The sequence below is a fragment of the Parasteatoda tepidariorum genome, chromosome 4, assembly GCF_043381705.1.
Source record: "Parasteatoda tepidariorum isolate YZ-2023 chromosome 4, CAS_Ptep_4.0, whole genome shotgun sequence".
NCBI lineage: Eukaryota > Metazoa > Arthropoda > Arachnida > Araneae > Theridiidae > Parasteatoda > Parasteatoda tepidariorum.
The window spans coordinates 22,934,897-22,949,588 of NC_092207.1; the positions used below are offsets into that span (position 1 = coordinate 22,934,897).

The window sequence follows — 14,692 nt, forward strand, 5'->3', positions numbered from 1 at the left end:
ATTTATTTATGGCACCTAAATACTTTTTATGATGTTGATTAAATTAATTCAAAAAACTTTGACAAGGAAATAAACGAAAATGACAGGAAAACGTCACGCCTGTTTGATATTCTGAACTTTAAATTGAAGTCATTTTAATATTTTAGATATTTTACATGCCTCTATAAGCAAATGACATGTCACATTAATATTTGCATAAATCAATAATTTTGAATAAATGACGTAAAGAATACTTAGTGGAATAAAAAACAGTTCTGTCATCATATTTATGTGCAGCACTTACCTGCCAAGACCTTTTAGATTAGAAACCTCATTTAGTTTTCTTGCTGCATCAAACACAGACGTTTCATCATCATGGTCCCTAAAATGATATGCTTCGATTATGCATATATTCTTTAAAAAAAGTATATGCACACACACATTTATATATATATATATATATATATATATATATAATGAGTTACATATTTTTAAAAAAAATGAAATATTAAATTAAAATTCTTTAGTAATAATAAATTTTTTATGTACATACATTCTAAGATATTTTATTAATATTTTTAGAAATTTTTTTACATTTAAGGAATAATTTTCATAAATAATTATTTATTACTTAGTGCTGCAAACTGTATATAAGAGGAGAGCCTTAAAAGCATCTGGTGCCACCATCTCAACTCCAAATAAAGGGGAAAGTTCTAAACTTGGAGATTTGCCCAATGGTAGAGTTGTTATCTTTATTTTTCAAAATTAATAATTTTTATTTCAGATTTTAATATATTTTTGAATTGACAAATGTATCTCTATCTTATAAATGTAGCTTTTAAATTATGGTATATTCCATCTGTTATCTCTTTTTACAGCGTTTTCTGTTTTGATATCTTCTGGTATAATTTTAACTACACATAAATATTGCTGAAAAATAAAGTAATATATGGAATTTAAAGTAAATTTATAAAAATTTTAAATCAAAATTTTTGAACCATTATAATTTATCATTATTATCACAGGAAACTATTGAATATCTCTTTTCCATTTTTTCCCCTTCAAATTGGGCCATATGTCATTTTGTGATATATTTCTTTGAATTTCTTCTCCTTAGTTTTAATACTTTTCTACATGAGTATATAATAATGTTTTATACCATATTCAGGAATTAATTTATTCCTTGGTAATTAAATTTGTAGCAATAATTTTTTTATTGCTAATTTTTATGTAGTTTAACATATTGGTGGGTATTTTATCATTTATATTATTTATATGTTACTTATTGAATATCAATTAGATTTTTCATTGTGTTTTGACATTACTTTTAAAGTTTCTGAGTACAGCTAACCATCTTAAGCTGGTAAAGTTGATTAAAAGCTAACTGAAAGCAAATAAACTTTAAAATCTTTGTAATACAACAAATAAATCTATATCAATTTTGTAATTTTCAAATAAAAAATATTGTTATTAGAATATTAAATATTTCGATGTTGAAATTACTAATTTCCTGTTTATTTCTAGTTAAGTTTTTGGTTGTTACTGCGAATTATAGTGATTTGGATGTTTTACATCATCTAATATACATGACCGATGCAGTTGTAAGTCATATTAATTTTTTTCTTCTTAACAGTATGTCTTTTTTTTTTTCAGAATAAAATTTCTTGTCAATATAATTTATATTTATTATTCATCAATTTTGACATGTTCTTAAGAACTAACTTATTATTTATGTAAAAATAATGATGCTAATTAATTAATAATTGATATTTTTATCATAATTTATAATCTTTTTAACAAGATAATTTTGAGAATTTTTTGTGAAATTCATTTATCTAGTTGTCAATGTTATCACAAGTATTCAAATAATTTATTGATGTTACGATTTTTTGTTGTTTATTTATTTATATTTTTCATTCTTAGAAAGCCAAAGTTAGAAAAAATATACTTGATTTTTCTGGTTTTGGATTTAATGAAGATTCTCCATTGTACAAAGACAGAATAATGTTTCTAAATACGTAAGTGACTATAATATTTGTTAAATGATGATTTTGGAATATTTTGCAGCATGCTTTAAGGATTTATCATGTAATATACATTTATACGATGTCACTCAGAAATTAGTGAGATAGACTTAGGATTTTAAAGTTATATTTATAAAATCTTAGGAGCGTTCACATTTGTGTCCGGCATCAACACACTTCAGCAGGTGTGTTTTCCAAAAAATACCTCAAGCCATTATTAACTTAAAATCAATTAGAAAAATGCATTTATTGCTCCATCAATTTTTTCTTAGGAATAAAAACAATGTCCACATAAAAAATTTTTTATGTTTAAAAATTATTAAAAGTCATGCATAACTAGGCCAAGTGAATAAACAGATGTCCTACCACTTTCATTTGTATTTGTTCTAAAAACTGAACTGATAATCTTGCTGAAAGAGAAGATGCATTGTCATAGTTCACAGTGGAGCATGATTTCTGACATTCTCTGCTTAAAGAATTTCTGCATTATATTTATTAGTGTGCCAATCAAATCAGGCTGTCTTGTGTACTTCAAAGCTTGATGACTTCAACAAGTCCTGTATTTCTGAAAAAAATTGTATTCATTACTTTTTCATGGCACATTGTCTTTTTTCCGGTGTTTGCATGGGACCATCTTCAAAGTCCCATATTTAGCTTTTTTAGGTATTTAAATGTTAAAAAAAGGACATGTATCTTTCATCACCAGTTATGATTTTCGAAATAATGTTGCTGTCCCCATTTTTATGTTATTTGAAAGTTTTCTTTATTAATTCTGCTCCTACTTTTTATTGTGTTTAGTTAAATTCTGAGAAATCCAATGACAAACTATATTTTTTATTTGTGAATCTCCATTAATAATTGTAGCTATGGTTGTGGAGTTCTATATCATTTTGCAGGTACAGTACAGTTTTGTTGGTACATTTATTTTGCAGATTCAAATTCCCCTAGATTACAGCTGGCAATGGCCATCTGTGAAATATTCAGTAGCGTAAGCTAGATCTTCATTTCAGACGCATTCTTCTTGTTTTAATTTCACTTAAAAATGATCAAAAATCCTAGCACTATATTGTTTTTGCTTCTATTTTCATTTTTCTGTCTATAATTCGTTTTATGCTAAAATACTAACAATTAATCAATTAAAATTGTTTGTTAGATTTTTATGGTTAATGTTTTTGAACGGAATCGTTTAATTCTATTTCTTGCTTGCTTGTATCCAGAGTTCTCCCTAAGGAAAAAAAAAAAAAACGGCAGGGCACTTCCTCCCTGAAAAGGATACTTTGAGTTTTAAATGGGCACTCACTTAACACCGTAAAAATTTATCAAAATGTATAATATTATGTAATAACTGATTTTATAAACCAGTGTTCTTATTAATGGCAATAATTAAATTTTTCAAAAATACATGTTTGTAATTATTTTTAAATATACTTATTTAGTTTTTTCTATGTGCTAATATTGTTTTCTTATTTCATTTTCAGTTTAGGATATGATATATCCAAACGAATTGCATTTCTTTTAGGCTTATGTCCTTATAAAACAAACATTGATAAGCAAGATTTGAATGAACTAATTCTGTATTTTCTTATGTCACCTTGTAAAACTAAACGTAAGTTATTTCTGTTAATTATATTTTGTAACATGAATTTTTATTTTTTTTAAAATTTTAATTATATTTTGAAGTTTAATCTAATTATAAGTTTAATCTAGCTACATATAAATATTACGAAGTTGTTATTAAGATTTTATCTTTAAAAAAGCAAAGATATTTCTTTTTTTAAATTTTATATATCTTTAAATCAATGTATGAAGAAGAAAATTTATTTAATAAAATCTACTTGCATGATATTTTAATTCAGTAGATGAATAACTATTTCTTAATCTGTTTATTGTAATTAAATTAATAAATGTTTTGTTTTTGCATTTTCAGAAGTTCCTATTACACATTTACCTCAAACTTTCTTCAGTAAAAATATGCCAGAAGAATTAGTAAGTTTAATTATTATAATGATTGCAAAAGTTTTGAATATAAGTAATGCGGTTCTTATACTCCAGTAATATAAAATCTGTTAATAACATTTAAATATTTATGATTCATTTCATAAACATTTTATTAACTTCAGTAAACTATCTGTAAATAATTTAAAACACCATCACTATAGAATTACCTTAAGACTTTTTTTTAATGATTGCATCAAAAAATAGTACATAGTAAAGAGCCTGTACAGTGCGCAAATAAATACCATACTGAATAACTTTTGATCTAATGATCAGATCTTCATGTACTAGGACTCAATCTTAATGGTTCGAGAGTGTGACCTTAAATATGTGAATTAGTTAATGCAAACGATTTACAAATTCAGACACGAAGATATGCTTACCTTTTTTGATGTATTTGGATTTATGTTCCGCAAAATGTAGGGTAGTTAGGAAGGCTGCTCCAAACTTAGGCCCCTTAATGTTAATTTCGCTTTTTCCGTATTTCACCTTATCTCAGTAATTTTTTAAGTGAATCGAAAAATTTCTGCACCCAATTATAAAATTCGTTTATCCTAAGAAAACTCCATGCAAAAAGTAATTTTTAATAATTTATTATTTTTTTATTAATAATATTTTACTTTATATTTTATATCCGTCGTTGAACAACCGACCCAATTTTGGGTTTAGGGCTACTAATGTTCAACTCCATTAGTAGCCCTAACATTAGAAACGACACTGAAATCCCGTGTCATACACTACCTCTTTTGAAACCTAAAAACCCTTTGGAAATAACAAACGTTGAAATAAACTTGGATCTTGTGAAAACTGTCCATGGTAAAAAAGATGTTGCTCCAATTATTCTAAAAAATCTTGCCCTGGAGACAATGGCGATTAGATACCCAGTGGACGATTGGCTACATGTTTTTACCGATGGTTCTCAATTTGACTGCCATTTTAATGTAGGGGCTGGTGTCTTTTCGGAACTTTTCTCTTTCTACGTACCAGCAGGATACATTGGCACCGCCTTTGATGGAGAAGTAGTGACCTTGAGTACGGCCTTACAGCAGCTACTGGCCCTCCAACACAAATTTGAAAATGCAGTTCTCTTCTCGGACTCACAAGCGGCCATACAATCAATTAGCTCACATGAACGTCCCTTGACACCTGAGATTTCCCGATGTCACGACCTCTTGAGGTCTTTATTTTAGAGGGGAAAGCGAATAGTCCTCCAGTGGGTGCCTGCCCGTTGTGGTATTTGGGGCAATGAGCAGGCAGATTTACTTGCCAAGAAAGGTGCCAATTTGCTACAACAACCAAATACGGCTACTTCCTTAAAAATTTATGTAAAACCAACTCATTGCAAGACCTTCAGACTCGCACAGCTTTGAAAAGTTAAAGAAATGTAAGCTCTTCTTTAATTCCTGACAAGCCAAGACGTGATGCAGTTGCGGCCTTCCGCTTATATACAGGCCACAATTGTCTTTCTGCTCACTTATCCGCATAGGCCTTTCCACCACGCCTTTTCGTGCACTTTGTTAAACCGGAGAGAAATTGGGCATGGACCACCTGCTTCTATGTGTGGCCCTTCATGGACACACTGAGTCCTCAAGATATTGGGAAGCAAGAGAACTTTTAAGGCAATGACTTCGGTCTTCTTTCTTTGTTATCCACATTTGTATTTGTTATTTATTTCATCTTTGTATCTGTACCTTTTGCCTTGCCATTAGAAATAAAAAAAAAATGTTCAACTCCATAGCCTTGTAATTTTGAACCAATCCAGAAGACAAGGAAACTCCTGGATCAGTACCCCCAGAGGTTTTGATTTGTTATGGGAACGTGGAACAACTCGATAGATTTAACGTGCATCAGTCACCATTTACTACACGAGGAGTCTTCGGCCGGCGAGGATTGAACCCACGAACTCTTGGACATGGGACCAGTGCCCTACCAACCAGGGCACTGGGCCCATGTCCAAGAGTTCGTAATAGTAGTAAAAATTTTGAATTGTGAAATAGGAGTACGCAGCCTTTTTGAGTGAAGGGCCACTTGCACTACAGGTTAACTAACAAAGGGCCGTACGCATATTATTTAGTCATGTTGGCAGCACATATCATAATTTTTTATCTTAAAATTGGTGTTCCAAACACCACTAAATAGTTAATCAGTAAACTTAGTAACATATTTTCAGAAAATTAAAAACTTTAAATTATTAGAATTGATTCGAAAATAAAAATTATATTTTTTGCCTTTTTATCAATAATTGATTTATCAAATATCTATATAGTGTAATGAAGACAAAAAGGATTAAAAATGAGAGAAAAATGAAGAGAATTAATAAGTTTTATTAACTCTCATAATTTTTTTTACTTATTATTTCTCTCATTTTTTTCTCTCGTTTTTTTAAATCCTTTTTGTCTTCATTGAGCTAGGTTTTAGTAATTATATTTATTGCAGCTTTAGAGCTTAATATTATCTACTATTAACTTACTTTTGTTTTCATTTTGTTTTCATTTTTAATTTGATTTTCTAATTTTGTGTGTTTAGGGTGTTATTCTTTGAGCCTATTTTTATGGATTTCTACAGTAATAATAATAATTTAGCGTAATAATAATAATTATGGATTAATTATCAATAATATTAACTTTAATAATAGTAATTTTTAAAAAAAATTAAATAAATTGTGCTTAGAAGCTCTCCCGGGCTGTACATCAACTGTCGGCGAGTAGTATGTGGTCTGTGGGCCACAGGTTGTGCACCCCTAAATGTAAAGTATACAAATGTTTACATTATTTTGAAGATAGTAATTTTTTGAGGTAAAATACAAAATTTGAGTACCTGAGAAACAAATTTCAAGAAAGTCATATGTTTAAAATTCCTCCCCCCACACTGTACGTAGAATAAATTAAGGTGTTTAAATACAGTTTCTCATTTTATTAACATTTATATAGTTTGTGCCTTAAGTAAATTTTTATATTTTACTACCACTGATGACAAAACAGTTTATTAGTGTTAGTTTGAAAAAATTTCCATAAATATTGGTCAGTTCAATACTTTATATGAAAAAATTAAAAAGAAAGATAAAGCTATTTCTCAGTGATTAGAGATTAAAGTATTTATCAACTATAAGCTAAATATTCTTTTTTTGTGTGTGTGCCTAATACTTAAGGAAAATGGTTTTAAGTTTCAGCATAGCTGCTTCGGGGGCATAATTTTTAATTTTTTTTATTTTATTACTATACATTGGGAAGGTGGTTCCAAAGGGAGGACCTGACTGACTCTGCATGTTGTACCAATTATGTTTTACCGACATTGTTATTTGTAGATGGGAGTAGAATTTATACAATTTAAAATAGTTGTGAAAAGTTAGTATTAATAAATAAAAGTGTTACTTTTTGAAGGAAACAGATGATTTATATAATGCCGCATGATTGTACATTTTTAGGACTTGTGTTTTAATTGAAAATTGTGATAAAAATATCACTCCTGTGGTAACCACTGAAATTAAAATGTCAACATAACATATCTGTACATTTCAAAAATTGCTGGAAAGTACACGTTCACTCTAACATCTTTTTATTTTTAAGAATATATCAATTACAATTTTTCTTGATTTACCTATAAATCAAGTTACATTGTTTTTTCATCTAAAAAAAATGTTTTATTAACTGCCTAAACTTTTTATGTGTTAAAAATAGCTTAATTTACCTTGTGATTTATTTTATAACAAACTATGTTTTTGCCTTTTAGTGTTTGCTGATGCAAAAGCATAGTGAGCTAGATATATCTCCCATTCCTGTGGATTCTAATGTTGAAGAAAGTCAAATTAATTTGTCGAAACCATCATCATCATCAATAGCAGGGTCACCATTAGGTGCTTCTTCAAGTACTAGCTATATTAAACCCCATCCTGCAGGCCCAAAGGCAAAGAAAAGTTTATTAACATCAAAACTGAAAAAGACAACCGTTTCTCCTTCATCATCAAGTACACCTTTCCAAAATGCTGCAGTGCTGCTGAAACCAAACACATCAAAATCAATGGATACCGCCTTACAGAAAGCAATTTTGAAAACTAGTTCACTAATACCTGAACCTGTTTCTTCACCACAAGAGTTCCTCGTTCAACAACTGACACCTGATGGCAGGCAAAAAACATATAAATTAATAAAACTTCCGATGAATCACCCTCTTACGACAGCCTTAAAACCTCAAATTCCAATTACCACTCCTTCTCCGGTTATTCAGTTGCCTCCTATTCAGACTACCGCTTCTTCTATTCTACAGAAACCATCAAATTCTACTCCAAACATACCAACACCGCCAGTCCAGGTTCCTACCTCTGGTTCCATTATACAGACACCACCAGTTCAGTTTACTTCTCAAACTTCCTTACTTTCAACACCACCAGTTTCTTTGAGTTCTACTGCTGTTAATACACCTGGAATGGTGATACCACCTGGAATCATCATTTTTAAAGACAATAAAAATAATCCACCCTTAGCTATTACAAGTGTGCCAAATAATAACTTGCAAACTGTTCCAATCATTTTTGGCCAACAGAGTCCAATTATCTTGCCTCAAAATGTTATAACTGCTCCACCTGAAGCTAGCACAAAATTAAACGTTCCTTCTCCAATAAATGCACTAACAAAAGTCATTCTCCCACAAAATGTTCCATCTTCTCCTAAAAAGGCATCAACATTGTCAGAAAAAGAAGGTACCATATTGAGTTAAAATAATACATTATTTATAATGTTTAATTTTTATTGACGGAATTATTCAAAATCGTATCTTGTTCATTTACAATAGGAGATTCATTGTATAATGCAATTAGATGTTACTAAAGTAATGTAAAGAATTAATTTAATTAGAATTTTATGCCATGCATATCAACATCAAAGAATTGGTGTGGTCCTATTAAAATGAATTCAAATTTTGTACCGATTAGTGTAAAAAATTAAACCATTTTAAGACACTTTCTAGTTGATTTTTAAGAAAAAAATTCTAGCTTCTATTTTTTTCTGGTTTAACAAGCCAACGGATTTAATAAGTCGATTGGTTGGGTCCTAATGCCTTCATTTTAAGCGAGTTTGATGGTGTTAAAATCATCAGTTCAGTAATCAATGATTCAATTTCAATCACTGTCAATAAATAGTAAAGAAAAATTTTCATTTTTGGAAATGGTATATGAAAATGGGCATTTTTGGAAACTAAAAGTTAATAGTGTTTATTTTTTTCGAAAATGAGCTATGATCAAATTTAATTTTTTTAAATGTATACATTTTAATGAACCACGATTGCTCAGGTCTCAAGGCACTCAGCTGTCATTGTGAATAATCGATTAGCACTAGCTTGTCTGAAAAGTAAAGGTGGTCAGTGCACTGTGCTGACCTCATTGTCGTCATGTAATTGGTCATGAAATTTTTTTATTTACGAAATAAATAAATTCAGTTTGTTCTTTAAAAAATTTAAAAATACAATTCTAAAAACGATATATTTTAATTCCACCAAACCCATATGTTTTAATTGAAAAAAAATTGTTCTTAAAAATTTAAATTGAATAATTAAAACATACTAAATAGTTATCCACCGTTTTAGAACAGAAATCTAGAGTAGAAATGTTCCAACTGTGATTTGAACCTTGAACCTCTCCGGCAGAAGGCTTACAGCCCGTCCGTTGCACTGTGAATACACATTAACTGGAAAGTTTTGCTCAGTTTCATTTTATTAGGAATTTTAAAAGATGTGCACATCCCTTAATAATGTAGAAGCTCAATAGCACCAAATTTATTTAGTGCTAACAAATAAAATATGTTTTGAAAAAAAAACTACTATGGCATCTTTAAAATTGAAAAATTTGTGCACATGTTCTATCACATAATTGATGAACATTCAGACTTATAGCTTGTGTAACATTCTTGAATTTCGGATGCAATTTATCTACGGTACAGGCAATAAAATGTCATGCATCATTTTTTGTAATATTTTAGATTGAAAATTTTATTTTTCTGTAGCAAAAAACTATTTCATGTTTTAATGACTAATTTACAATTATATTTATTTTTTTAAAAGATTTAACAATAGAGGAAACTTCTGCAGCAGTAGCTCCTGAATCTCCAATTCAAGTGAAAAAAACAAGTATGCTCTCTTTTTTTTTTTTTTTTTTTTTTTTTTTTTTTTTTTTTTTTTTTTTTTTTTTTTTTTNTTTTTTTTGTATATATTTCTTGAGAATTAGCTTAGGAATAAAAATTATCTTTTTATTCATTGTATGCATTTTGCGATTTATGTGTTTCATGAATATAAATTTAACTAGTTAGTTTCAAATATCAGTCTTTTCTTTAGTGCCACTGATTATTGTTAAGTGCTTAGATATTCCTTCTTTAAAAAGTGTAACTTTCTAAAACACTAGTAAATTGTGTTTATAATGTTTTTAAAAGATAAAATTATAATTCTGTGCTAAAAGTTAAAGTATCAGGGCCATTTTTTCCAGATTGCTGGCAGTTTTTTTTTCACTACTTAGAAAAAACTTTCTTGTGTTAGAGTTCATAACTTAATTAGAACCAATTTATATATATTTAAATTAATATATTTAAGTTTAATTCATCGAACCATTAAGATTGGCACTTAATGCATGAAAATATGATAATTGAAACAAAAGTTATTCAGAATATCTCTTTTGCTCACTGTACATGTTTTTTTATTATTTTTTTTCTTTCAAATATCCATTTTACTTTAAAATTTTGCTAAAAATGTAAGTTTTTTAAAAGCAGGCTTAGTTATTAATATTTTGTTATTTTGAAAAGATTTAGAAACCACCAAAGTTGTCAGTGGACCAGCATCTAAATCTCCTTTCTCTAAAATAGGTAAGAATGATTTCACTTTTCGTATTTTTCAAAACATTTTTAATTTTAAAATAATTTAAAAAATATGTAAATTTATTTGTCATGCTTGACGTTATTTTTCATGATATTTTATATTTCCTAGTCCCATTTTTATTTCGCAATTTTTTGTATTATTTTTTTTGGGTTAATGATCTATATGCGTAACAGTTTAATGTAACTTCGGAGAAAGGCTGAGTTTGCTTTTTCCCGTTGATTGCAACATTACCTGAAATGCATTAAAAAATGCTAATTTTAAATTACTCATGAAATGAAAAGAGTTTATTGCTCTGCAACTACTCATTGATTAAAGTTCCAAATATTTGATCTCTGAATTACAGAATAATCCAGTAAGGAGTCTTTTTTTTTATGTGAATACAATTGTGATCCTTTTCTTTCATTCAAACAGCAGCCAATAAAAAACAGGTGATTAAAAATCGACATATTTAAAGGAAAGAACAACACATTTCTTATCACTGGCAATTTTCATTTTGGATATTTGATTCTTTTTATAATATATATATAAACAATTACGATAGAAAATTATTTTTCCTTGCCAATTCTGCAAAATATTTACAAAAAAAGTGCTTGAGCATAAATAGTAAGTGCCAATTATCCACGTCAAATTGTCAATTTATTTAGTCATTGACAAACAAATATAAATGTATCTGTGCAGTGTTTAAATTTTAATTTATTATTTATATTTGAGATGAAATTATACTTGATATAAATTCAATTCTTTTTCAAAGAAAAAAGGAATAAAATTACGTTCTTTTTACGTGTTGACAAGTCCAATATATTTTTTTTATAAAAGAGAAATGTCTATTTATGTTTGTATTGCTGAGTGATTTGGAAGTGTATTGCTTAAATAAGAGTAACATGTTTCAATATCAGCTGATTAGATTCATGTCGAGCAACAATCCAAAAAGAATTGCGAAAGCTGTTCCAGGAGTTAGCAAGACAAGCCTAGATGGGGAAGGGGCATATATAAACTGATTACAATAAATTAATTTTTACACTGTTTAATGTACAGTAAACTGTTACAAAAAATTAATTTTTGCACATTTGTTTAGGAGATAGTGAACTAAGAAGTGATACAGTGAATAAAAGCAGTATTATAGTGATGTGTTACAATGCATTATGCAATGCAATGCATCTGCATTGAACTTATCAAAATTTCAAAGTTTTATTGGTGCTCAATGCAACACATAGTTTCAACTGTTGTTGTATTTTACATAAAATGAGATAAAATTGGTCAAGTATTTTTTAGGATAAGCTAATATTAGTGGTATTTTCGTGCACTAATACAACTTTACATTATGTCTGTTTTCATGCAAAATTGAATTAGTGTTATTATATCCAATAATATCAAGCTTTGATATCAGCAAATAGATTTTATATGTCTAATTTTTATTTTAAAATTTTTATAACTCAGTAATTTATTTTTTAGTTGTATTTCTAAATAGTGACTATTTTTATTTTTTTTTAAGGACCTGGGAAAAAATTTCAACTTCCAATTCAAGTGAGCAAAACAGGTTAGTGTCAATCATGTTTTATGGAAGTAAAGTAATTTCAAACATAATTTTATTGATTATTGAAAACACAGTATTTGCTCTATAGTGTCATCTTCAATTACAGTGACCTTTCCATTAGTAGGACCGATGCATAAAATCCCTTCCACTATTTCGTAGACATGAATGTTATTTTAATGCCAATTAGAACTCCCACACCAAGCCTTTCATTCCAATAAAGCAATTAAAATTGAATCATTAGATTTAAACATGGTGCGCAGCGTTTCTAAGAAGTGCTTAAAGGTGATTATTTTTGATTTTTAAAAGCCTTTAAAGGTGCTTTTCTTATTGGGTGTTTTTAAAACGCGCTTAATTTTCCCTTTCCGAAAATGAGATATTTTTCTTTAATATGTCAATTTTTGCCAGGTATTATGCAAAAGTGTGGTTTTCACATTGTTTTATTCAATGTTTTCACAATTCATTCAAATAATACATTTCGGTGTGCCGCCGGTCCGTAGCAAATGAAAGCTCCAATGAATTTACATGTTTGACGAAATACTTGCAGGTCCGTATGTGTGTCTACTGAGCTGGGTTCAGTGAAATTCTTGCACTCTGATGTGCAACTCTGCTGCATTTTGCAAGATATTCTCAATTTCTGGCTTTATTTTCCACCCTCTGAAATCGAATTGTAAAATCTCTTGATATTTTTATGGTGGCTAATATAATAAAGAAAAGAGTTCTTTATTAAGTAGTTATCTTAACTAGTTATTTTATCATAATCATGTAATGTCTTTGAAGAATTTTCTGCATTTTGTTAATGTATATAGTGCTTAAAAATATTATTTTAGTACATACTTAAAAGGTACTTATTTTTTGTTGAAAGATTTAGCTATGCACCCTGTTAAAAAATATTTCAGAGAAATTATTTAATGCATTATTTACTGTGTCATCTCATAATAAATATAAAACATCTTGAATCCTCTTTAAATGAAGTAAAGATCTCATCATAGATGATCATACATTATGGTTATTCATAATCTGTGTAACTTTCTTTTCAAATGCGAGAAATTTATCAATCATACTTTTCTTGTTTAAAAATTTTATTCATTCTTTTTGCAAAATGTCACTTCTCTTGTCTAGTTTTTTTTCCCTAATTGTCTTTGCAGTTTTCTTGATGTATATTATTTATGAAAAATAGTAAACCTGATCCAAAATATTATTTTTTAGCATTTTCTCTTATAAAATATTATTTTTAATGGTACTTATTAATTTTTTGTTTAGTTCGGTAGTTATTAATATTTGTGTTGTTACCAATTTTTCTGTTAGTTACCAATTTATATTAAAGCCTTGCTTTGTTAAAATTGGTCATGTATTTTTTTAGGACAAGTAATTATTAACAGTATTTTAATGCACTCTTGATACAACGACCTCACATTATGGCATCTGTTTTTGCTCAACCTACAAGGATCTTTATATCGAGTGCCGACCACTATATTTTTATCTTTCATAATTCATAACAGTGCAACTCTTATATTAATTCAGCTGATTTCCAAAATCTTCTTTAAAAAAATACAGGTTCCATTATCCTGAAATTGTCTCTTGACCTTTTCTTTCACTTTTGTTTGTTTCTTTGTTTCCCCTCATATTGTTTTCTTTTAAATAATGTACATTTTAATTATCGTAGCCTGTTATTAAATTAAACAGTAAATACACTGCCAATGCATTATGCTGCAGCACTGAGCTTGCCGAAATTTTTAAAATTTTATTGATCCTCAGTGCAACACATAGTTTAACTGTTATGTTTTATCTAAAAATACGATAAGTTTGTTTTTAAGTTGAATTCCTAGATTTCAAGTATCAATTTTTGGGTATACTTTTTTGCATTGTATGGAGAAATAAAATTTTAATAAAAGTATTGAATTAGTTTTAATAGTAAGTAAAATTTTAAATAAAATCTTTGTGTTATTTTTTATATTATGTGATTATTTTAGCAAACAAATGTTCTTTTTATTTTAGCTGTGAGTCCAGTGAGAAAACCGATAAAAAGCAATCCACCTACAGTAAGTTTTCAGTTTGTAGAAGTTATTAGAATTTAAAAAATGCTTTCATGTGATTTACTGTTAAAATGAATTATTTTATTAATATTTTTAAGGCTTTAGTAATTTTCATGCTATTTAACCCTTAATAGTCTGGACGTATATTTCAAGTTTACTTTCCATCGGGCATAATTATAACATTAATAACATTCATATATTTAATTACTATTAAATTAAGAGCAAATCGGAAAGTCTGAAATAAGTCCGATCAAAATAATAAAGTGGCTTTA

At 28.3% G+C, this 14,692-nt stretch overlaps 1 protein-coding gene across 2 annotated transcripts in view; it reads left to right on the plus strand.

Annotated features, from left to right (window-relative positions):
- LOC107438258 (uncharacterized) overlaps positions 1-14,692 on the plus strand; it is a gene marked incomplete at its 5' end in the record, with an annotated part of 31,560 nt that overhangs the window by 8,010 nt on the left and 8,858 nt on the right. For both annotated transcript variants that reach the window (XM_043046151.2, XM_043046152.2), the window contains 10 exon segments: positions 615-716; positions 1,504-1,580; positions 1,903-1,997; positions 3,482-3,609; positions 3,931-3,989; positions 7,728-8,694; positions 10,050-10,115; positions 10,781-10,840; positions 12,346-12,390; positions 14,383-14,426. In XM_043046151.2, coding sequence (XP_042902085.2) covers positions 615-716; positions 1,504-1,580; positions 1,903-1,997; positions 3,482-3,609; positions 3,931-3,989; positions 7,728-8,694; positions 10,050-10,115; positions 10,781-10,840; positions 12,346-12,390; positions 14,383-14,426 — 1,643 coding nt within the window.